Source organism: Myotis myotis, unplaced genomic scaffold (assembly GCF_014108235.1).
Source record: "Myotis myotis isolate mMyoMyo1 unplaced genomic scaffold, mMyoMyo1.p scaffold_m19_p_17, whole genome shotgun sequence".
NCBI classification, from domain to species: domain Eukaryota; kingdom Metazoa; phylum Chordata; class Mammalia; order Chiroptera; family Vespertilionidae; genus Myotis; species Myotis myotis.
In genome coordinates, this window is record NW_023416321.1 from 34737487 (window position 1) to 34760712 (window position 23226).

Genomic DNA, 23226 nt, shown 5'->3' on the forward strand with positions numbered 1-23226 from the left:
AATCAGACCTCCACTGTCACTCTCAGTCCCAGCCCCCTGCTGTCCGCCGGAGTGCGGACCACCCCTGGAAACTATATAGGTCTGTGTGCGGTGACTTGTTTGATGCTGGCAGATTGCAGGCACCCTGAGGGCCAGGACTGCTCTGCACTCCAGGGCAGCACCTCAACAATGTTACTTGCCTGGGTGGTGTGGCTCAGTAGTTGAGCATCGACCCAGGAACCAAGAGGTTGCCAGTTCGATTCCTGGGCAGGGCACATGCCCGGGTTGAGGGTTCAATCCCCAGGAGGGGTGCGTGCAGGACGAAGCCGATCGATGATGTTTTCCTCTCTCATCAATGTTTCTATCTCTCTATCCCTCTCCCTTCCTCTCTCTCTAAAAACCAATAAAAACATTTTTGTTACTTTTTTTTTCTTTTCCAATAAAAACAGTTTTAAAATAATGTTTATGTAAAGTCCAGGTTAGATGGAAGAAGAGATAAACGTCCTCAGGTAGCACCGCCCGAGCTGCCCCTGCAGAAGTGGGCCACCCAGTGACAGAGGAAATGAAGAGGCCAGATGTGGGTGGGTACAGTGGCCGCCCAGAGGCCAAAAGGACGCAGTCCTGGAAAAGCCCCATGACTCCTGGGCTGGGAACCAGTCGGTCTCCTGCCCAGACCAGGGGGACGGGTCTGGGGAGCAAAGCCTAAATGCCTAGCCCCGGGCCCAGTCATTAATCCCGACTGTCCAGCCGCGGGGCAAAAAGAGCTCAGCAGCTGCAGAGAAAGGGGCTCTTTCTTTCCTCCTCCCACCTCACCAAGCTGGGACCAGTGCTGTGTCTGCGGCCAGATTCTGGCTGGAGTCCCAAGAAAGAACTCTGAGAACCTTTCAACAGGTTCAGGCAAAGTTTCTTTAGAGGACAAACCAAAGCATCAGTCCTAAAAGCAACAAAAAGCTGACAGATTTGCATCTCAATCAGCTGCAGGCTGGTGCCCTTTTCACAAGTCTAATTCAATAAGTGCTTAACTGCTCCTCTGCAAGGCAGCCATCCACCCAGTTTGAGAATATTAGACCTCAGCAGAAACCTTGTCCCTGAATCCTCCAGGCACTCCCAATCAGGCGGCACCGGGATTCCTGCCTGAAAGGCACAGGCTGCTTGGACTCCCAGAAGCCAGGAACAGAGAGGCCAGAGAGATAAGCTGTGTAGAATCAGCAGGCCTGCCCGCGGAGGATGCTGAGTCAGAGGTTTGCCAGAGAGTCAGAGAAACCAAAATCAGAAGCAGGAGCAAAGGCATGGGATAAGAGGTTGATGTTCAACCCACATCCTGACCCTTCACCTTCATCTTCACTTTGGGTTACGAGGGGGGCCAGTCAAGCCTCAAAGGCTTAACTACTAACTCAGCACTAGGTTGGCACAAGCTCTGGGACTCCTCCCACTTGAAGGAAGTAGCCAAGGTTGAGGCAGGAATGAAGTGACCAGCCCCGATGCTGCCAATACCATAAAGTGAATTAAATCAGTGGACAAACTCGGAAGAACCCTAGAATCTGACCTTCTATTACCAAGTGGGTAAAAAAAAAAAAAAATTGAATATAGCAGTCCTCCGGCACGAACAAGATGATAAAAGCTTCCTCTGTGGATGATGATTTCTTTTCCTATGTTTTAAACTTTCTGTGTAGCCTGAGAGAGCCCAGGGAGGCAAGCAGGAAGGGTCATGATCTAAAAGGGAGGAGAAAGGGAGGCAGAGGAGGAGCCAAATACTCCAACCTGTTCCTTCCAGAGTCATTAATCTAACATTTCTTGGACAGAATAGAAAGCTTGTGTAAGGAACAAGGTCTGAGTGACTTTCCCATCTCCCAAGATTTCTTGCTGACATGGGGAAAGTTCTGCCAAGAACCCTCCGGCTATCAGGAAATATTTCTGAGTGGCTAAAGGCTAAAGGTTCTAAATGATACACTCTCTGCCCTGCCAGTAGCCTGTGCATTCCCTGCCTCCCCACCCAACACACGCACTCCCTTTCTCCTGCCCTAAACCCCTCCAGCTTCGCTCCCCAGAGACCGGAACACTCAGGAACATCCTGGGAAGATCAGAGAAGAAAAGCAGGGAGGACTCTACATGGAGTTACACGAGCTGGTTCAAAACTTTTTCTTCCCTCAAAGTAAGAACTCTAGAAAGACAAAGCATGCTGGTGGTGTGATCAGGGGGTCAAGCTTGGGCTATCTCTGTCTAAAGCAGCGGTTCTCAACCTGTGGGTCGCAACCCTTTGGGGGTCGAACGACCCTCTCACAGGGGTCGCCTAAGACCATCGGAAAACACCTATATAATTACATATTGTTTTTGTGATTAATCACTATGCTTTAATTATGTTCAATTTGTAACCATGAAAATACATCCTGCATACCAGATATTTACATTGCGATTCATAACAGTAGCAAAATTACAGTTATGAAGTAGCAACGAAAATAATTTTATGGCTGGGGGTCACCACAACATGAGGAACTGTATTAAAGGGCCAGAAGGTTGAGAACCACTGGTCTAAAGGGACTCGGGTGGGGGCGGGCTGACAAAGGCCCTGGGGAGAGGCATTACTGATTCAATCAGGGTGAACTGCTGGAGACAGCAAGAGGGCAGAGGAAAATGCTTCCTATCAAGATTGTCTAGGAAGCGGGTAGGAGGGTAGCAATTGGGAGTCACCTGAGTTCCACAGTTGGGCTGAACCTACTGACACCAACCATTAGAACCTTCAAGCAGGGCTGGGAAGTATGAAGGTGGGAATGGGGGTTTGGTTTCTTGTAGACCAGCATCCTCAGCCTGCATCTGGCAACACCAACGATGTGGCAAAGGGAAAGGACAGACCTGGTGCCATTTTTATAAGTTCCCCCTCTTCTCCTCCCCCCGACCCCCATGGACACAGAAGAACACTGAGACGTTCTCACAGCTTGCGGGAGGAAAAGTCCGTTGGAAAATCATAAAGCAGCAAAAACAGACAAGAAATGGTATCTGACAAGCCCTTAAAAGGCTCCAGAATCATCTGACTAAAAAACATCTAAATTCTAGATGAATCTTCCACCGGATGGAGGCCAAGCCACTTCCTCTCTCTCTAGTTACACCCCAGGCACTGAGTCAGGAGTTCCTTTTTCTACAGTCAGGGAGCAACATGCTTCATGCCAGGCACGCGATGTGCCAGGCCCTGGGCGGAGGTGCCCAGCAGTGTTCCCAGGGGGGGAAGGAATACCCTGGACTCAGGGGTTCTGATTCTATGACGGCTCCTAGCTGTGTGGCCTCGGGCAAGTCAGAAGATCTGTCGGGAGTCTCAGTTTTTTCATCCATAAAACGGGGACCGTGCTATGGACCCGGGAGAGCCGCATGAGGAGCAAATAGGCCTTCTGCTGACTGGGGGGCGCTGCGCAGCAAGGTGGTATCGCGGGCCAGGTCTGTGCCGCCATCTCGCCCTCCCTCTCCAAAAGCGCCCGCTCCGGGAACCTCCCCGACCGAGCCCGAGCCCGAGCCCGAGGCGCCCGTCTCACCTGGCTCCGTGCACAGGTAGGAGTAAAAGCCCTCCGACTTGAGCATGATGAGCAGCGAGCCCCAGCCCAGGAGGACTGCCGAGAAGAGGAGGTTTTCCAACACCGCGGTGCAGGCCATCCACCAGCGGCGCCGATGGGCAGTGGCCAGGGTGGGCGCCATGACGCGGCGAGGTGGCCCGGCTCCGGCTCTGCAGCCACCTGCGCACAGACCTCAGCGTCAGCGCCCGGCCCTGACCAGTCGGGGAGGCAGAGCCCGGCCGCTGCGGCGGCCCGGGCTGCAGGTGCGCGCGGCAAAGGGAGCCCGGGTCTCGCCCGGGACCTGGGCCACCCACCGCGGCTGACTTGCACGGCTGCCCTCGGAGATGAGGGAGCTGCTCCGGCCAGGCAGGCAGACTTCTCCCTCGGCTCACTCAGAGGTAAACTGAGGCACGCTAGCAGGAAGGGACTAACGCAAGCTCAGGGACGTGCATTCGTCCTGGCTCCCAGCATGACTGACATAGCTAGGGTGTCTGCAGGGGCGGCAGCCTGAGATCCAGACACCTGGGCCCGGGCGTACCTGGGGGCGGCCACTCCCTAGCACCCTGACAGGCGCCCGCCCGCCCGCAATGGAGACCCTTCCCCAGAGCTGGTTCTTTCAACCACAAGATCAGCGCACCTAGCTCCTACGGTCCGCCCACGGCTCGCTGATTGGCCGGACGGCACAGGAACTGCCGCGCCATTGGCCGCAGCCTAGGTCGCTAGGCGCTGCGGCCACGCGAACCCCGCATGGGAGAAGCGAAGCCGGTTCAAACCGGCGGCGCGGGCCACCTGCGCGACCCCCGTCCTGAGCGGCACTTGTCCCGTTTCGATGGGAGCGGACCTCCGCCCCTCCACTTCCTTGCACCTCCTAAATTCGTCCTCTCTCCTGTCGGCTCCCCATCCATCCAGTCTCTTCCCTCTCATGTTTTCACACATCTTCTCCCTACTCCCCCGCCTCCGCCCTGCTCGCAAGCCTTCGGCCCCCAGCACCCGCCCCCGAGGCCCAGATGCCCAGGATCCAGCTCACCCGGTTCCTACTGACGTATGTCGGGCCCGGCCGGCGCCTTTTCTGTCCTCTTTTATTACAGCCCTTTTATTAGGACCCCGAGACGAAAACACGGCTGCGCGCTGATTGGCTGAGTGGGCTGGAAACAGGCGTTGGCCAATCAGTAGGCACCCGCCCGCCCTGCCGCAAGCAGAAGCCGGTTCCGGCCGGACTCCGAGGCGAACAGGAGAACTGGGGGTGCTTTGGGGTAGCGGTGGGCCGAGCGTCTGCTCCGCCACCTTAACCTGGAGTCACAGCCGGGCTGGACACCCCTGGAGACACTGCCCCAGCGCCTCTCCGGAGCCCCACCCCGAAGCCTTGCCCCGGTTGGAGTCTCGGGCTCGGCCTGCCCGGGCCCCCAGATGCCCCCAGCATCACTCCAACTCCCGCTCGGTTTCTGCGCTCCGCTCTCCGCCCCGCCTTAGGGCCCCCCAACTTCCCGAACTCTGCGCTGGCACCAGGCCTCGATGCTCTGGCTCCCCGTGGGTCGCTGCACTCCCGCCGCCCGCACTGCCTCCTCCCAGCTCAACCCATCCTGCTTCCTCCTGCCCCAGTCTCCCCCCGGCCAGACAACGTTGGCCCATTCCGGATCTGCGGGCCCCAGGCGCGCTGTGCCTCTTCCTGTTCTCCTGATCCACCGACCCCGCTCCTGGGTGCCATCTGCCCAGTCCCTCGGGGACCCCCAGGTGGGAGTTTGGGGCTCGTCTGTTCCCTAGCACGGTGTCTCCCCTGTTGCCCCATCCAGACTCTGACCCACTCCCCTTGCCCCCCCCAACCCTGCCCAAGGTGACTATCCCATACCCTCTGTCTGCTCCACCTCCGCCCCTTTCCCGGATGCCTTCCTCAGGGACCCTCTCAGGGTGGCGGGCTGGGCAGCGCCAAGCTGCAGGGACAAATCAGGCCTCGGGGAGAAGGCGTGGAGTCGGGAGGGCTCCAGCTCCCATTCTGGTAGGCGAGCTGGACCTGCCAGAACTGCCAGGGCAGGGGATGGAGCCCAGGCTCTGGAATTTCTGCTGCCTGTCTTCGTCTCTCCATCAGAGACACCAGCCTGGCCTTAGAGGACCCTTGGTCTTCCCGATGATCAGCTTGGCCTCCCCTGCAGGCTCCTGGAGCTGGCTTATCCCAGGGCTGAGGGAGCCCCGGGAGCCTCTGTGCCATGTCGCCCGGTCCGAGAGCGCCCTCTGCCGCTGGGATGCCGCCGCTGGAATGCCGCCGCTGGCACCCTGGTTCAGACCATCATAGCCAGTGGTCGAACGCCCAGTTTCCTGGTCAAACTCCTGATTGAACGACCCCCAGAGGGGACAATTTGTATATTGGGCTTTTATTATATAGGATGTTTCTCTCCCTCCCTCCCTCTCCCTCCCTCACTCTCTGAATCAGTATATATATATATATATATATATAAATTTTTTAAATCTGACCTTGGTCAATCTGATCTCTGCTAAAAATCAGTCAGAAACTCTACCATTTGTCTTCCAGGATAAAGTTCAAGTTCTCCAACCTGACCCACACATCCTTCCTCCCACCAGTCTCTTTCTCCCCATGGAGGCTGGTTGACCTGCCTGGTCCTAGATGCTCCAATCACATGCTGTTCTCTTACCTCTGGGCCTCAGAGTCCCTTTTTGGACAGCTCCTCCAGGAAGCCTTCCCTGACTACTCTCCACAATACTTTCCATTATCTTTGTTCACTGATTTTGTTATATATCTTTGAAATATATAAATCACTGAGAAAAAGGTGAATACCTCAAATGAAATTGGGGAAAGAAAATAACCAGATAATCTATAGGATAAATACAAATAATGATTTGAAAAGAAGCTCAATCTTAGAATAATCATAGAAAATCAGATTTTAATTATACCATTTTTATGGTTAAAAAGCTAAAATAAAAATATTTTTATCCCCGAAACCGGTTTGGCTCAGTGGATAGAGTGTCGGCCTGCGGACTGAAAGGTTCCAGGTTCAATTCCGGGCAAGGGCATGTACCTTGGTTGTGGGCACATCCCCAGTAGGAAATGTGCAGGAGGCAGCTGATCGATGTTTCTAACTCGCTATCTCTCTCCCTTCCTCTCTGTAAAAAATCAATAAAATATATATTTTTTTAAAAATATTTTTATCTGATCAAAGCTTTAACCTTTCCTAAAACTATGGTTCTCAATAAAAGTGACTCTGTGAAAGAAAGAAAAAAAAAGCTTTGACCTATTACTTTTTTCTTGTTGCCCTAAAATAATGAAATACCATCTTGAACTTACCAGATTGGGTGTGAGAAAATAGATACCACCATAATTTGTGAGAGTATAAAGCCATACAACTTTTTTGGAGTAAATACATAAATGTTTAATGTTCTGACTCCATAACACAGCAATTCCACTTGCAGGAATCTCTTCTACAGAAAAACTTGCACAAATATATTTTAAAAATGGACAAAGTTGGACACTGCATCATTTATAGTCTTAAACAAAAACAACCCAAATCCCTAAATGTAGGGGATGGTTTACATAATCCGTGTTATTTCCACATGATGAAATCCCATGTGGCCATTTTTTAATAAAAAGAGGTAGCTTTATATTTACTGGCACCAAAAGATACCCAGGACACATGAAGTAAAAAAGCAAATTGCAGAACTGTAGGCTCTTCTGTTCTCATGTGCGCAGAAAGACATCTGAAAGGAAGCATCTAAACTTCCATGAGATTCTCTGAGCACAGGGACGGAGGGGAAACCGCTCTTTATTTCCCGACTAGGTAATACAACAATGTGAGGAAAGAATTCAGAACAAGAGCAAACGACATCCAGTGAGAAGTAAATCTGGCCCCTCCCTGGTCCCCCAGACTCCCCTGAAGAGAGGGGAAATCTCATTTTTACTTCATATATGTCCATAATGTTAGTTCTATTTATTTTTAACAAAGAACAGTACTTTAAAAAAAAAAAAAAAGGTTTAATCGAGTGAGAAAAGTAAAAACATTCACGGTACAAAATATGCACATTATGCAAAAGTTTAAAAAGAACATAAGCCCTGGCCAGTGTGGCTCAGTTGGAGCATCGTCCTTACACCAAAGGTGGCGGGTTCAATTCCTGGTCAGGGCACACACCCAGGTTGCGGGTACGAGCCCATGGTCGGGGTCCCATGTGGGAGGCAACCCGTCGATGTTTCTCTCTCTCGCTCTCTTACACAACATAATTTTTCGTGGTTGTTTAGGAACCTATCAAAAAAAATATTTATTTAACCAATCTTTTATCATCAAACATTTAGGTTGTTTTCCATTTTAGAAAAATATTTTGCAAATGAAGGAAAGAATAGCCTTTTGGGGTAAGCAAAGTCCAGGACAACAGAAAAAAGTTCCTGCAGCCGTCTCGCTCCCCTTCCTGACCCCATCCCGTGGGGTCTCTGCCCAGGCCTTCCAGACCTTCCCTGGAACACCGCCAGGGCCCAGAGCCAACTGGCCTGTACCTCAGATGTTTCCCCACCAAGGGCAGAGGTTCGGGGAGGTCTTTCCTGGCCCTGGGACCTTTTTCCAGCACAAAAGACAATCTGATGCAGAGGCAGTTCGATGCCTACCCCCCACCCATAGCCTTCCCACTCCCCAAATTCACAGTCCTCAGGGCTCTGGTGGCCCAGAGATGGGGGCAACATTCTCATACTGGGGCTCCTCCTGCCCTTCCTCGTCAGCCAGCTTCTGGGGATCCTGTTCTGGGGGGCCACTGGGGCCCAGCTCCTGGACCCTCGCTGAGCTCTTGATGCCATCCCTCAGCCCACTGGCCACCTCCTCTGGCCCAGTTCCTGCAGGCTGCGAGGCCCCAGGGGGCCCCTCATTGGGGGCTGGGCCAGGGCTCTGACTGGCAGAGCCAGAGGCCAGCCCGGGTCTGCCCTTGTTCCGACTCAATGCCCGACGTGGAGGCTTGGGGATGGCACTCTTGACCTTGGGCTCTGCCTGGCCTTTCTGGAAGCTACCGAAACGGCGGAGGACAGACCGGACCGGGCCCTCAGATTCCCGGGGTGTCCCTGCCAAGGTGTATATTGTGGTTACAGAGCCTGAGCTCTCCTGGACACTGCTTTCGATGGCTTCCACGCGCTCAGCCACTGTCCGGCCACCAAGTGGGAGCCGGCGGTGGCCCGTGGCTGAATCCTTGGGGCTGGGTGCCCCAGGAGGGGCCTTGTCCCTTTCCGTTTTTTCAGGGCCCGTGGACTCCTCAGCCTCCTGGCTTTCAGGACCTGGCTGGCCACCCCGGGAGAGCCGCTTGGACTTGCGGAGCGGGTTGGAGAGCTCCCCGGAGCTTTGGCGATTCTGCGGTGCAAACTTGGTGCCTTCAGCAAAGGAAACCGAGGGTCGCTTGGCCCGTGCTAGGCTGGACGTGCGTGGGATAGCGAATGGGGTAGAGGCATCCTCAGGGGGAGGGAAGGGACCATCACCCAGGCTGGCCTCTGGTGACTCTGCTTGGGCCACAGGGACCACCCCTGGCGGAGGAGACAGAAGAGTTTGGCTAAAGCTGGGCTGGCCACCCCAACCCATCCTGCCTGCCCAGGGCAGCATCTTCTGGGAGGCCGCAACAGGGTAGAGAGTGAGGATGCAAAGAGGCGGGAACAGCAGTGTCAATAGACACTACTACTTCTCCATTCTCTTCTCACCTCCCACCCTTCTTTGACTCAATGTCACACTCTATCCAAGCTAAAACTCTTCAATGCCACACAGCCTCGTCCCTCCCCGTTCTGGGCCTGTACACTGCTCCCTCTTCCTGAAACACCATTCCCACCTCCCCCTAACTTTCACGTGGCTAACTCGTGACTCTGCTGGACTCCACTCCAATGTCACTAACACTGAGACATCTTCCCTGACCCCCATCTCCCCTGACTTGGCTGGATTATAGCCCCTCTTGCATGTCCCCCAACCAAGCACATATCACTCTATCCTATAAGGGTCTGGTTATGGCCCAGCAGACTAAAGCTTGGTAAGGACGGGAATCTAGCTTGTCTCCATTTTATGAACCACAGTAGAAGACTGTACACTTTATAGAAGTAGTACAACATAGGGAATGGTTATATCTCTAGGACAAAGGGATCAGAAGGATTCCCAGACACCCAAGCAGTATCTGAAGTAGCCCCAGTGGGCGATTGGGGGGGGGGTCCCCTACCTTCTTGGGGTGGCACGCAGTAGGCAGGGTCCTCATCCTCTTCTCCACAGTCGTAATCAGAAGAGAAGGAGTCGTCCGAGGCCCAGCCCGCAGAGGGCTGCTCAATGAAGCTGTGGTTGAAGGGGATCTCCGGGTCGTGGTGGGAGACTGCAGGGGGCTCCAGGTCAGGCGCCGAGCCTGACGGGAAGCCGTGTCCCATTCCAGCCCTGACCCTCAGCGCCCACCTACCTGTCACCCAGGGAAGCTTGTGGCTGCTGAGGGACCTGCAGGGTAGTGCGAAGCTCAGGCTGGTCAATGTCTCCCACAAGACCTGGAGCTTCTTCCTGGACACAGCAGCTCCATCGCTCGCTGGCCTGAGGGCGTCAGAGGGTGGTCAGTGTGTGAGACCCCTCCTTGGGGCAGGGTGGTAGCAGGAGAAAAGGGCCAGGCCCATCCTGGTCCTGGGGTTAGTGTGAGTGCGGAAGCGGGACAGAGTGGCTGTGTCTGCTTCAGTGGCTCCCTGTGGCCACAGAGTAAAGTCCAAACTATTGAGCCCGAGATTTGGGCCTGCCACAGAGGGCAGCATGGCTCTAAAGTCAAATAGACCTGGGGCAGCAACTCTGCTCAAACTTTACCACTCTCTGGGCCTCAGTTACCTCATCTGTAAAATGGGGACAACTACAATCTGTCAGAGCTTTTTTCAGGACCCCCTACAGCACCAGGCACCAGGTGCGGTTCGCCAAAAGGCAGCTACGTGCTATCACCATCCTAGCTGAGTCCCAGCTCACCCGGCTTTCTGAAAATGACACCACCTCCAGGAAGCCTGCTGTTGGCCCCGTCCCCATGCTGGAAGTGACTGCTTCACTCCTGCCATTCCTCTGACAGCCTTTGCACATGCCCGGGTCCTCATGTGAGGGGCTTCTTCCCCACCCCGGGCTCTATGCCCCAGGGGACAGGCTACTGGGCCTGCTCATCTGTGAGGGCCCCCAGCACACGTAGGGTGACGTACTTGAGGATCAGTGTGCGAACTGTAAGAGAGCACCGGACAGAGTCCAGAGAACAAGGCCCAGGCTTTGTGTGTGCCAGTGGCCAACCGCGTCACCTTATCGGTGTCCTCTGTGCTGTGCCACTCCTCCTGCCCCCACGTTCCCTGCTCCAAACCTCCATGATGCGGTGAGTCTCCAAGGAGCAGAGAAACGGGAAGAGATTTTGTAAAGGAACAAAGCTCGATAGGAGCAGTGGTCTCCAGCGGGTCGCAACACCAAACCCTTCTTCTCTTCTGGGAAAGCCCATTCTCTGCCAAACCACTGCCCAGACTTTTATGTCACTCTCCTTTCTGGGGGTGTGAGGCCTGGTCTCTTCTGCTCCCAGCCCTAAGCTGCTCTGCTGCTTCTCCCTGTCACCCTCCTCCTCTGGCCCCTGTAAGTACACCCTCAGCCTCCTGCTGTGGGTTCGAGTTTCCCCAGCCGGGTGCCCCTGCGCATGTGACTCTCACCGAAGGCTTCTGAGGAAGGCAAGCGGCTGACCGGATGTCTCCAGGCCACTACCAACGACCCCGTCACTTCTGACCTAAGTATGTGACAAGGTCAGCCCTTCCCCACCCCTACAAGGAGAGCCAGTGTTCACCTGTCCTTGGGGTCCAACCGGGCAGCCCAACAGCAGCAGGCACAGCAGGCAATGCCCACGAGGAGCAGCAGCAGAGGCACAAGGATGCCAGCGATGAGGGTGGCGTCCTGACTGTGAGACCCTGAGGGCGGGGATGGGGAGGCGGGGGGGGGGGGGGGAGGTGAGCAGTGGTCAAATATTCAGGGCCTTCTCATCTCCCATACATGTCTCACCTCTAGCTGAGTTGCCTCCTCCCCACAGTCTTCCACCTGTGGTGTCTCTTCTGAGAGACGTAGACTCTGCTCAGCCTGGAGGCCACCTGCTGGCCTGTCCCCTTCTGCTGGCCCATGGTCTGTTCCACAAGCCTTGCCCCTAGTTTTCATGCCTGATGCACATCCCAGCGTCCAGCCCTACCTGCTCATTTCCTGGGTGCTAGCCTGGTGTCTCAGGGAACAGGGACTCTGTCACATCTTAAGGGGACCTCAGAGCATCCATACAGATTTCAGGCATAAGGAATGTCTCTGTTATGGGCTCAGACTCCCTGGCAAATGGAGCCCATGTAAAGGGCCAATCTTTCCCGGGTGACTGTACCCTGCACCCTCCTTTCCACCTTACCCAGCTGGCAGGCCCCAGAGGCAGGGTGGCAGGGTCCCTCCGGGCATTCACAGGGAGCAGAGCAGTTGTTTCCATGGAAGCCAGATGGGCATGAGACGTTGCAGCTGTGGGTGACAAGGACAGACAAGCTGAGGCTGGGTGAGAAGGGTGGAGGTGGGCAGGGGATAGGGCAGCGGTTCTCAACCTGTGGGTCGCGACCCCTTTGGCGGTCGAACGACCCTTTCACAGGGGTCGCCTAAGACCACCCTGCATATCAGATATTTACATTACGATTCATAACAGTAGCAACATGACAGTTATGAAGTAGCAACGAAAATAATTTTATGGTTGGGGTCACAACATGAGGAACTGTATTGAAAGGGCCAGAAGCTTGAGAACCACTGGGATAGGAGAAGGTAGATTTCTGAGCACTGTTCCCCACCCCTGCCATCAGACTTCCCTAGATGATGCCTGGGCAGACTTCTCCTGCCTCAGAGCCACATTCTCAGTACCCCTGACAGCATCTGAGAGAATCCCTCAGCTCCTCAGCCCATCTTCCATGGAAACTACCCCCAAGCTGTCCTTTGCCCCCAGCCCCAGGGCGTAACCCTCGGGCAGAGTCCACTTCTCATGAGCCTCATCCCTTACCCACCCAGCACTAATATGAACTAAGCAAGATGCCAATGGCATCAGACATCCTCAGCCAGGTCCAGCCCCGCCCCTGACTCTCTGGGCCTTGGTTCTCTCCTCTATAAAATGAGGTCTCTTCCATGTTATTCTAGATCCTGTCCCAGAGGTGGTAAATCTGACACTGGAGACATGGACGTGGATTAGGTTTTACTACCTGAAGACCTTAGGGAAACAACAGTGGGGTTTGGAGCCATACCCCTGAATAGCTTCCCCATCTAGGTAGGGAGTCAGGCCTTTTCCATAAGCATTACTCTGAGCCTCCTTTGGAAGATGCAGACCCCACAACAGGAGTTTTGAGGGTGCTGGGTGGGTATATGGAAGGTGGAGAAGCCCAGAAGGGAAGTTAAGGAAACAGCTTGCACGGAGGCCTGGCCTAGGCCCCCGCCTCTCTGCCAGGGCCCCAGTCCTCACCTGGGTCCCCAGTAGCCAGCGTTGCAGACACACTCCCCAGTCACAGCATCACAAGCCCCCTGAACACAGGTGGGGCAGGTGGAGCCACAGCCCTCCCCAAAGGTGCCACTTGGGCAGGGATCTTCACACCTGAGGTGAGGCAAGACTTGAACTGGGGGACAGGGCAGGCCCGGCCCCCAAAGGGGGCTCTACCCATCGTCCCCCATGCTTCTGGACTCGGGGACCCAACTGTGGGTCCTCAGCAGTGAAGCTCAGGTACAAACAGGGCCTTGAAGCCGGGCCAAACCCAATAGGTGACCGACTAGAGATCCCTGGAGGAAGAAGAGGGCAGGAAGCCTGAGTGGCAGGGAGTTGGAAGAGAACCCTGCCCAGGCCCCATCAGCATCCATCTCCCTCCCGTCAGGCTTTGCCAGGTGGCAAGCCCCAGGGGGCTGTGTGAATGTGTGTTTGGGGAGGGGACGCCTACCCCAGAGGGAGCAGCTGGGGTGAGGATTCTGAAGGAAGGTATACCCCATCCTGAGCAGGCTGACCTCTTACCTGGGCCCCAGCCAGCCAGGGTCACAGCTCAGACAGTGCCCAGTGTCTGGCTGGCAGGCCTCCCCACGCCTGCACTGGGGGCACTGCTGTCCACAGCTCTCACCGAAGGTACCAGGTGGGCAGGGCTGGAGGCACTGGGTCCCGTTCCAGCCCGGCTCACAGGACTTACAGCTGCCTGTGTCTGCAGAGCACGGCTCATTCTGCTTGCAGTGGCCACAGCTGGTGGGAAGAGAAGTTCATGGGAAGCTCCTGGGGCAAATGGAAGGAGTGCCCACCCAGGTCTCCAGGGGCCCTGGAGAGCATCCAGGTCCCAGCTAACGCATTCAGGCAGGTTTGACCTCAGCTTCCCCAGGTTGTTCTACAAAGAGATTGGATAAATGATCTCTATAAACTCTAGTAGGATTCCAGCCCTCTCCATCTAACCCCTGATTTCCAGGACTCATCCTTCCCTGGGTTCCAGGGTCACCAGTCAGAGCAGCCAAGTTATTACCCCAACCTTTGCCTCCCAGCGTCTCCCCACCCTTCCAACCACAGCATCCCTGAGGTCTGGCAGGGATGGACCTCAGTAGTTTATCTCCTATCCCATAACATGAAAACGAATAAAAATTAAAGCATTTTAGCCTGGCCCAGTGCAGCTCAGTGGTTGAACATCAACCCATGAACCAGGAGGTCAGGGTTTGATTCCTGATCAGGGCACATGCCCAAGTTGTGGGCTCAATCCCCAGTGTGGGGCCTGCAGGAGGCAGCTGATCAATGATTCTCTCTCATCATTGATGTTTCTATCTCTGTCTCCCTCTTCCTTCCTCTCTGAAATCAATAAAAATATTTTTTTAAATAATTGGTTACCTCCCAACACACTGCAACTGAAGCTGCAACCGAGGTATGGTGCCCTTGACCAGAATCGAACCCATGACCCTTCAGTCCCAGGGCCAATGTTCTATCCACTGAGCAACCAGTTAGGGCAGGTTTATATTATCTCAATTTCTCATTGATCCGTAATAGTTACTTGAAGTTTCTCCCTCAGATACTTTATTATCTGGGATCATATACTTTGATTAGACTCATTGGTGGGGGGAGAGGGAAGTTCATAAAACCAATTTAGCAGATCCCAACCAGCAGCAAAAAAAAAAAAAAAGAGAGAGAATAAAAAACATTACAGTATATACATATTATATATTCACATACTGTATATTATATGTGATATACGTAGTAAAGATAAATGTGTTGTCTGGTTAAGCTTTTACTTCAGTTATATATGCATAGATATATACTAATATACATGGGTGTGTGCGATAGGTGGGATGTAAAACGTGTTATTGTGGGTGGAGTTGGTCGAAGTTTAAAAGTCACTGAGTCTCAAAGGGACCATGGAATCATTTTGTCACGTGATTCATTCTTTATCTGTTCCTAAGTATGGCCTGTTATACTATATTGTTATTAACAGTAACCGGACGAAAGGGGTGTGGGAGGCTGGACTTTGGGGCACTGAGGATCTTTTATCCCCCTTTCATCCCATCCTTGTAGAGTATCAGCCTGCGGACTGAAGGGTCCGGGCTCCATTCTGTCAAGGGCACATGCCCAGGTTGCGGCTCCATCCCCGGTAGGGGGCGTGCAGGAGGCAGCCGATCGATGATCCTCTCATCATTGATTAATGTTTCTCTCCTCTCTCTCTCTCTCTCTCTCTCTCTCTCTCTCTCTCTCTGAGAATCATCCACCGGCTGCCTCCTGCAGGCCCCACACTGGGGGAGGAGCAGCAACCCGGGCCTGTGAACCGTGACCTCCTGGTTCATGGGTGGAAGCTCAAACACTGGCCACGCCCCAGGCCCCTCCTAGGTTTTTATGGGAAGCACCGCAACTTCCTCCCTGACCCTCACCGCCGGTCCTGCACGCTCCCTCCGCCTTTCTCCCCTCCCCTTCCCCGACCTCTCGCCCTGCGCGCAGGTGCCCCTCGCCGCCCCCACCCGCCGCGCTCACCTGTGGCCGCACTGCGCCCCGTAGCGGCCCGCGGGGCAGGGCAGCTCGCAGCGCAGGCCGCGGGAGCCGGGCGGGCATGCGCACTGGCCGGAGTCCGCGCTGCAGCGGCCGCGCGCGCACTCGCACCGCTGCCGGCACTCGGGGCCCCACCAGCCCGGCCGGCAGGCGCAGCGGCCCGACTCCTTCGCGCACGGCGAGCCGTGGCAATTGCAGCGGAAGCTGCAGCGGCGGCCCCACCAGCCCACCTCGCACAGGCAGTCGCCGGTGGCCTGGTCACAGCGGGCCGCCACTGGGTTGCACTGGCACCGGTGGTGGCACTTGGTCGACCACCAGCCCGCCTCGCAGTGGCACGCGCCGGTCTTCGGGTCGCAGCGCCCGTGAGGGCTGCAAGTGCACTCGAACTCGCAGCGGCTACCCCAGCGGTTGGCTTGGCAGCGGCACACACCGGTGTCGGGCTCGCACTGGCCATGGGGGTGGCAGGCACAGCTCTCCCGGCAGTCGGGGCCCCAGTACTGGCCCGGGCAGCCTTGGGGCAGGAAAGGGAAGGGCGGGGAGAGATGGAAGGGGTCAGCGGCCTCAGGCCTCGGACAAACGCAGGCTCTGGACCCCCTCCCAAAACAAAGGAGGGAGCTGGGCCCATCCTCCAAGAGCCAGGAACAGACCCTTGGAACTTGTGGCATCTTATCCTCCTGGGGCAAAGCTCACTTCCTGCCCCGGACTCCGAACTACAAAACTCCTTAGCAGTGACCCAGCCTCCCATGTCACATTCCAGAACACACTTAGAGATCCTGGGAGGGAAAGGGGCTTTTCCCGGAGCACACAGAAGTGTGTGTGTGTGGGGGGGGGGGGGGGGGCGGAGGCTTCATCCATGCCCCCTCCTCCCTCTCATTGGGTCCTCCCCTGGGCTGACAGCTGAGCCTCCCAGGCCTGGGTGCTGCCATCAGGGTCGCAGGAGAAGCCCATTTCCTCCCGTGTCTCCTCTCCACCGATTCCTGAATCCTGATGGCTGCCCCTGGCTGTCCTGTTCCCATCCATGCCCTTCTTTTCTGCCAGAGAGGACAGACAACCTGGCCAGGGCCCTCCATGCATGTTCAGGTATACAGTACGTGGGGGAGACTGAGAATGCATCCATCTCGCAATGAACGGGAACCACCAGTACCCTTTCTGAGTTGAAAGGTGAAGGGCCCAGAACTGCAGCTGTGAGTAGGTAGGGCTCTGTGGATCTGGGCAAAACCCAGATGACTCAGGGCATCTCCCAGGAGCGTCACTTCCTGTCCCTGGGCCTCAATTTCCTCAGTGAAGACTGGAGAGGTTCTGGCCCTGCTGCTCCAAGATGTCGGTCCTACCTGCTTTGCCTCCCCGCTCTCCTAGTTCTGCCCAGCAAGGTCATCCCCCAGGCGTGACTTAGGACTCACGGGAGTTGCACTGGGCCCCGAAGAAGCCAGGTTTGCATCGACAGAGGCCTGGCTTTACGCATACTTCGTCTTCCCGGCAGGCATCGGGTCCCTCACAGATGGCTGAAAAACACCCACGAGGTCAGAAGGACTGGGGCTCCCAGTTCCCTGACCCTCCAGAGCTGCTCCCTCAGGGTTGGGTGTGTGTGTCCTAGGACGGACGCCAGCTCCAGGGCTCAGGAGGGGAAATCAGCCCCCAGAAGGGTAGGAAGGTCACTGAGCTGTGTCCTCCCTTCTCTTTGTGTGGGGGTTGGTCCTGGCTACTCACCAATGGTGCATTCTCGATCCTTCTGCCTCCAGCCTGGGCAGCACTGGAGCTCAGCAGAGGGGCTGCGGGGCAGAGAGGGGTCAGCCGGAGGGGGGTTAGGAAGGGTGGTAGCCTGGTTTCAAAGGTGGGTCACTGCCTCTGGCTGAGATGTGGGAGCTGCCTCAGCCCCATCAGGCAGGCCTGGCGGAGTCGCAGCCCACTGACCCCAACCCCTTCCCTCCCCTTCTCTGGCCTTCCCACCATCTGTCCTGACGATCCACTACCCTCCAGGCTGTCCCCAAGCCTCCCTCCCTTCTGCCCCATGATCTCTTCCCTCACTACCCGCCCCAAGCCTCAGCACCAGTTCAGCCACCGCCCCCATCAGCCTCCCACAAGAGCCACCTGTTGTCCATGCAGACATGCCGCCCATTAGGGTCCAGCTCAGACCCCTGGGTCTTCTGAGTCCAGAGCAGTAGCAGGGGGAGCAGCAGCCGCAGGCCCATGGCGGCCAGTGCAGTGAGAGGGTTTGAGTGAGCCTGGCCCCCACAGCTCCAACCCCCTCCCTGTTTCCTCCCAAGGCTTTTCCTGAGGAAACCAGGCCCAGGGGGCGGTGGTGGGAGGGCTGCCATGAGGCACCTCCCTGAGGGTGGGCAGGCCCAATCACTAGTGCCGAGTGGGGCCTGAAGGGGCTGGTTTCAGTCTGGAGGGGGCAGGAAGATGAAACTGGAAGTCCTGGGATATTGGGAACAGGCAGGGAGTGGGGTGAGGGGGGAGCCAGAGTTTTCCATTAGGTCATACTTCCCAGCTGGGAGAAGCCTCCCCACCCAGTGACAACCGGGGAAACCCTGTGAGACAACCTCAGCCTGCCTTCACCCCTGGCAAAGCAGGGCGGGAAGGGGGGGCCGACCACAGACAGACAGACGTGGAACAGTTTGTGGATATCACGGGCAGTTCCTTTATTACATTAGCTTAGGCCATCTGTGCAAATCTCTGGGAGGTAGGTAGTCAGCTCTCCATTTCACGGATGGGGAAACTGAGACGCAGAGAGGAAGCACTTTTATCTGATCCCGGGAGGCTTTGCTCGGATCTAGGGAAGGAAGGAAGGCTGGACTCCCAGTCGTGCCCTGGCTCAGGCCAAGACTGAGAAAGAGCCTGGGAGGGCAGGGCAGGAGGGAGCCCTGTCCTCATTTGAGGTCACATCCACCCACAGTCAGACTCCAAGGTCAGGCACCTGGGGCACCTGAGACCCCGAGACAAAGATGTTCATCGAGAGCAAAGCAGGGCCGGTCAGGGGCTGCCCACAGGCTCCACGTGGGGTCGCTGTGGGGCCTCCTCTTCTCCGCCTCGCTCGCTGGGAGCTGTGCTACTGGTCTTGGCTTCAAGGGCCTCTGCGCCACCTCGATAACACCGGCCAAAGCTGGGGGGAGAACCCAGAGGTACTTTGAGCCTGGATGCCAGAGAGATCAAGGATATGGGCTGAGGATGGGGATGGTGAGAACAGGGGATATAGTAAGAAGAAAGGGCAGCAGGAGGTGAAAGGGACAGGGTCAGAGAAGCAGGAAGGGAGGGGCGCGCTTAGAGCTCAGGACAGCAGGGTGGGCATCAGGGGAGTAGCAAAGGGGATGCTGAAAAGAACCAAGGTGGGGCCTCTTCCTCTCCCCACAACATACAAACTCTGTATTCTGGAGTCAGGGGGTGGGGGGTGGTCTTCCTTATCGCTGGAGAGCAGGAGCCATGAGCCATCCTCATCGTCACTGAGGCAGAGAGAGGAAAGAGGTGAGGGTCATTTATCAAGGCCAGGAGGGACGATGGGAGTGCAGCTATGGTCAGCCTTCTGTGTGGCCCTCAGGAGCAAGCAGGGGAAAACAGGGTGACAACAGGGCCCCCAAAGCTGGGAAGGAAACACTGGGGAGATGGACATGTTGAGACTTCTATTTTATAGGCTGATGGACAGCAGACCTCTGACAAGCCTGCAGCTATAGTCTTTATTTTTTACTTACTAGATTACTGATTTATTATAAAAGGTTATAACTCAGTAATAGCCAGATGGAAGAAGCATCCTTCCACCCTGCTGTCCTGAGCTCTAAGTGCACCCTGAGCTCTCAGGGGCAAGGTATGGGGAAAGGGCACAGGGCTGCCATGCCCTCTGCAGGCCCGCCATGAGTCCTGCATCTCCATGTGTCCACCAGCCCAGAAGCTCTTTGAACCCAGGCCTTTTGGCTTTCTATGAAGGTCTCTACAGCTACCGTCTCACTCCTCTGAGAACCAGCAGATACATCCAGGACAGGGACCCGAAGAATGAATGTGAAGAAACAGCATTAGCAGGATTCTTCAGCAGGATGCGCAGCAAGCATGGCAAGTGGAAGCAAAGTGATCCAGAGAGAAGGGTGGCAGGCTCAGGAATGCAGGCTCAAGGGGTGACCAGGTCAGATCAGCAAGCCCAAGGGGTGACCAAAGTAGAATGGGATGTTCAGCAGGGCAGGCCAGATAGTAGGCTCAAGGGGTGACCAGGCCAGATCAGCAAGCCCAAGGGGTGACCAAAGCAGAATGGCATGTTCAGCAGGGCAGGCCAGATAGTAGGCTCAGGCCAGAGTAGCAGACTCTGCAGGGAAGGCTGGGTCAGCAAGCTAAACAGGGTGACCAGAATAGGTCAGCAGACTTAGGAGGTGGCTAGGCAGGCTCAGGGGTCACCAAGACCAGACTAGATCAGATCAGCAGGCCCAAGGGGTGACCAAGGCAGAATGGCAGGCTCAGCAGGGCAGGCCCGTTAGTAGGCTCAAGGAGTAATCAGGCCAGAATGGCAGGCTCAGCAGGGCAGGCTGGACAGCAGGCTCAGGGGGTGACCAGGCCAGGTTAGCAGGTTCAAGAGTAACTAGACTAGCCTGGCCGGATGTGGCTCAGTAGTTGAGTGTCGACCTATGAACCAGGAGGTCACGGTCAGGGAACATGCCTGGGTTGTGGGCTCATTCCTGAGTGAGGGACATGCAGGAGGCAGCCGATCGATGATTCTTTCTCATCATTGATGTTTCTATCTCTCTCTCCTTCTCCCTTCCTCTCTGAAATCAATAAAAATATATTAAAAAAAAAAAAAAGAGTGTTAGGTTCAAGGGGTGATGAGGCTGGGATGATAGGTTCAGTCTGAGACAAAAAGACTCAAAAGATGATCAGGCTGGGTCAGCAAGCTCAATAGGGTGACCAGAATAGGTCAGCAGACTTCGGAGGTGACTAGACTGGGTTAGAGCATGACCAGGCTGGGCCATCAGGCTCAACAGAACAAGGGAGGGAGGGCTAGCTCAGTGAGAATGAAGGCAGGGACTTACCTGCTCTCTGCTTCCTCTGGGGTCCCTAACATCTTCGCCTTGATCTTCTTCCGCTGCTTCCTGACAGCCACCTTCATGGCTTCCAGGAGAAGCCCAGGTACCCTGTGGTCTGTGAGCAGCTCCCTACAGAGGAGGAGAAAGGGCAGGGAAAAGTGATGGGGATACCAAAAGTAAGTCTCACACCAAAGTACCCTGTTTTGAAACACTTTGCCTAATACCCCTCAAAGTTTAGCTTAGGTGTCACATCTCCTAGGAATACTTCTCTGACTGCTGCTGTGGCTGCTGTGCCCCTCTGCACTCCCTTTCCCGCATCTGGTTGGAGTTCCAGGAAGGCAGGGGCTGTGTGATTCATGTCCTCCCAGTGCCCAGCACAGTGCCTGGCATATGTCACTGTTTATATACCAATGAGCCAAAGAATGAGGCAGGTGACCCCAGCCCCAGGAACAGGTGTGACCGGAAGCCCTCCGCTGCCCAGCTCCTGCCCAGAGCCCTCACCGCTGGAAGTAGGCCAACTCCTCCTTCAGCAGGAACACGTTGGCTTTGAGCTCATTCCGCTCCTGGAGGATCTGCTGAAGCTCCTGTCGACTGAAGCCGCACTGCCCTACGTTGGAGGGACACTGTTCCTCCTGCGGGGCATCTGCCTGCGCAAGGGAAGGATTGGTCAGAGGGGAGCCTTGGCTGGCGCCTCTCTGCCCTTGGGTCATCACGGTAATTCTAGAGCAGTGGTTCTCAACCTTGGCTGCACATTAGAATCACCTGGGAATCTTTCTAAAACCCTGATTTCTGGGCCTCATCCTCTGGAAATTCTGTTTGTTACTAATGTTGTGGCCCCACCCCACAACAAGGAGGCAGAACTTCCAGAGGATGAGGCTCAGAAATCAGGATTTTAAAAAGATTCCCAGGTGATTCTTTTTTTTTTTTTTAATATATATTTTATTGATTTTTTACAGAGGGGAAGGGAGAGAGATAGAGAACTAGAAACATCGATCAGCTTCTTCCCACACATCTCCCACCTGGGATGTGCCCGCAACCAAGGCACATGCCCCTGACCGGAATCGAACGCGGGACCCATCAGTCCACAGGCCGACACTCCATCCACTGAGCCAAACCGGTTTCGGCTCCCAGGTGATTCTAATGTGCAGCCAAGGTTGAGAACCACTGTTCTAGAGGGAATGCCTGGCAGGAAGACTGGGGAGGCAAGGGGCACCACAACGACAGACCAGTGCTCTAGATGAGAGAGGGACAGAGGCCGGCTTGGGGGACATACTTGTGTGCCACCTTCCAACGTCCCGTCGGACCTGCCACGCAGCACAGCACACTTCCCAAGTGCCCGCCCTTGTGAGGACTGGGAAGGGTCCCTGACCCAGCGGGCACTCACGGGGTCCTCAGGGGTCCCCGGGCCGCCTGGTTCTGCGGTCGCCAGCTCGGGCTCCTGCCTCTGTGCGCAGCCAGGACCCCCGGCCAGGTTCCGTGCCTGATCCTGAGCCAACTCCACGACCCCTGCACGCCGCAGCTCCCGCTCGCTCTCGCGGTCCCGTGCGGCTCGCAGCTGGGTTTGCACCGCCGCCAGCTTGTGCCGCAACTCTGCATTCACCAGCAGGAGGCGCTGCAGCTGCTCCTGCAACTGGGGGCGGAGCACGCGGTGGGGCCGGTGGGCAGGGCGCCGAGGGAGCCCGCCCCGCCCCGCGGCGCAGCCTCTCCCGCCCTCACCGCCTCGGTCTCCTGGCTGCGCTGCTGCAGGTCCCGGTTGTGCGCCCGGAGCTCGTCCCGCTGTCGGTCGGTCACTTCCTTGAGCTGCCGCAGCAGAGCGCGCTCCTCTGAGGAAGGGGGTGCTTAGCGGCGGCCCGGGGGGTGGTCTCGGGGCGGCCCGCCCCCGCCCTGGCCCGCACTCACCCTGCGGCCCGCAGCGCAGCTCTCTGCGGAGGTGCTCGTTCTCGTCCCGCAGCCGCCGCAGCTCCAGCTCGGCCTGCTGCGCCGACACCTGCAGCTGGGAGTCCGGGCTCTCAGGGTTAGGCCCCCGGCGACCCCGCGGGTGGCAGAGGGAGGGGCGGTGACTCACCGAGTCGGGGGCGGGCCCCACCGCAGCCTTTTCCAGGAGCTCCAGCGCCCGCACCACGAGCGGCACGAGTCCCGCGGCCGCCTCAGGCCCGAAGCGGCGCGCCAGCTCCTGCAGCTCGGTGCCCAGGGCCCCCGCTAGATGGTACACGAGCTCTGCGGCCGTCTCAGCCCCCGCGGCCACTCGAGGCCTCCAGCTATGCTCCCCAGGCGCCGCCCTCCTGGGCTCCATGTCCCCCGAAGGCCAAGGGCTGCGACAGCCACCGCCCCCACCCCTAACTGGGGCAGGAAAAAGCCAAACAGCTCCCGCCCAGGAAACAGTTTAGCGCAGGAGAGGGTGGGGTAGAAGCGACTGGGGAGGAGCGATTAAAGAAACAGCGTGGGGGAAGGAGACCGTGCCCTGGGCCCCCGGGGCCCGGTCCGGTTCAAGTCCCCAAGGTCACAGGAAGCAGGACAGCCAGCCTCCAGCCAGGCGTCCAAGAGCTGAGGCTCAGGGCTGTAAGTGGTCACTTTGTTATGCCCTCCCCAGTGCCCAAGCCGGGCTCCACCCCTGTGCCTGGAGTCACGGGGCCCCACTGGGCTGCCAACCACATAGGGCAAGAGGTGAGGAGTCGCTGGGCTGTCACTGGCCTCAGCCAGAGCCAACTGTCCAGGCATGTGCCTGTGCCCTG

The 23226-nt window shown here is 56.5% G+C and overlaps 3 protein-coding genes across 22 annotated transcripts in view; all 3 read right to left on the reverse strand.

The window, feature by feature from the left end:
• SLC43A2 (solute carrier family 43 member 2) overlaps nucleotides 1–4676 on the reverse strand; it is a 43404-nt gene extending 38728 nt beyond the window's left edge. For 4 of the 8 annotated variants that reach the window (XM_036340984.1, XM_036340986.1, XM_036340985.1 and 1 more), the window contains exons 1-2: nucleotides 4546–4674; nucleotides 3501–3698 (exon numbers count right to left, since the gene is read on the reverse strand). In XM_036340984.1, coding sequence (XP_036196877.1) covers nucleotides 3501–3660 — 160 coding nt within the window. In that variant the 5' untranslated portion in view covers nucleotides 3661–3698; nucleotides 4546–4674. Of the gene's footprint in view, nucleotides 1–3500; nucleotides 3699–3832; nucleotides 4086–4155; nucleotides 4302–4545 lie in introns of those variants that run through there. The other 4 variants (XM_036340987.1, XM_036340988.1, XM_036340983.1 and 1 more) reach the window with 3 other exon arrangements.
• Nucleotides 4677–6873: 2197 nt separating this feature from the next.
• Nucleotides 6874–18255, reverse strand: SCARF1 (scavenger receptor class F member 1). Of its 4 annotated transcripts, XM_036340978.1 has the most exons (12): nucleotides 18144–18255; nucleotides 17583–17912; nucleotides 17202–17263; nucleotides 16895–16996; nucleotides 15480–16005; nucleotides 13506–13724; nucleotides 12969–13097; nucleotides 11889–11992; nucleotides 11295–11415; nucleotides 9918–10042; nucleotides 9690–9836; nucleotides 6874–9015 (listed from the first exon to the last, which is right to left on the reverse strand). In XM_036340978.1, exons 2-12 carry the CDS (start codon nucleotides 17807–17809, stop codon nucleotides 8159–8161), a joined length of 2619 nt encoding a protein of 872 aa, XP_036196871.1. In that variant the 5' UTR covers nucleotides 17810–17912; nucleotides 18144–18255; the 3' UTR covers nucleotides 6874–8158. The 4 variants fall into 4 exon arrangements, with proteins under 4 accessions (XP_036196871.1, XP_036196873.1, XP_036196870.1 ...); XM_036340980.1 differs by having other exon boundaries at nucleotides 6874–8865; nucleotides 9690–10042; XM_036340977.1 differs by having other exon boundaries at nucleotides 9690–10042.
• Nucleotides 18112–23040, reverse strand: LOC118671906 (Rab interacting lysosomal protein). 10 transcript variants are annotated; one of them, XR_004972920.1, is made up of 8 exons: nucleotides 22394–23040; nucleotides 22211–22317; nucleotides 21768–22124; nucleotides 20996–21141; nucleotides 20501–20623; nucleotides 18851–18934; nucleotides 18412–18627; nucleotides 18112–18267 (listed from the first exon to the last, which is right to left on the reverse strand). XR_004972920.1 is itself a non-coding variant. In XM_036340993.1 (8 exons), exons 1-8 carry the CDS (start codon nucleotides 22785–22787, stop codon nucleotides 18468–18470), a joined length of 1293 nt encoding a protein of 430 aa, XP_036196886.1. In that variant the 5' UTR covers nucleotides 22788–23039; the 3' UTR covers nucleotides 18112–18467. The 10 variants fall into 10 exon arrangements, 9 of the variants coding, with proteins under 9 accessions (XP_036196886.1, XP_036196885.1, XP_036196891.1 ...); XM_036340993.1 differs by having other exon boundaries at nucleotides 18112–18627; nucleotides 22394–22481; nucleotides 22560–23039; XM_036340992.1 differs by having other exon boundaries at nucleotides 18112–18627; nucleotides 22394–22487; nucleotides 22560–23038.
• Nucleotides 23041–23226: the final 186 nt, after the last annotated feature.

Coding starts and splice junctions, on each gene's coding strand:
- LOC118671906 (XM_036340990.1), bottom strand. CDS start 22,787: ATGGAGCCCAGGAGGGCGGCGCCTGGGGAGCATAGCTGGAGGCCTCGA. Junction 21,142..21,767: donor CGTTGGAAGGTGGCACACAA/GTATGTCCCCCA, acceptor TCCCTTGCGCAG/GCAGATGCCCCGCAGGAGGA. Junction 18,628..18,850: donor GACTCCAGAATACAGAGTTT/GTATGTTGTGGG, acceptor TCTGGCATCCAG/GCTCAAAGTACCTCTGGGTT.
- SCARF1 (XM_036340977.1), bottom strand. CDS start 17,809: ATGGCAGCCCTCCCACCACCGCCCCCTGGGCCTGGTTTCCTCAGGAAA. Junction 13,725..15,479: donor GGGGCGCAGTGCGGCCACAG/GTGAGCGCGGCG, acceptor TCTTCCCACCAG/CTGTGGCCACTGCAAGCAGA. Junction 13,098..13,505: donor CCTGGCTGGCTGGGGCCCAG/GTAAGAGGTCAG, acceptor GCCTCACCTCAG/GTGTGAAGATCCCTGCCCAA.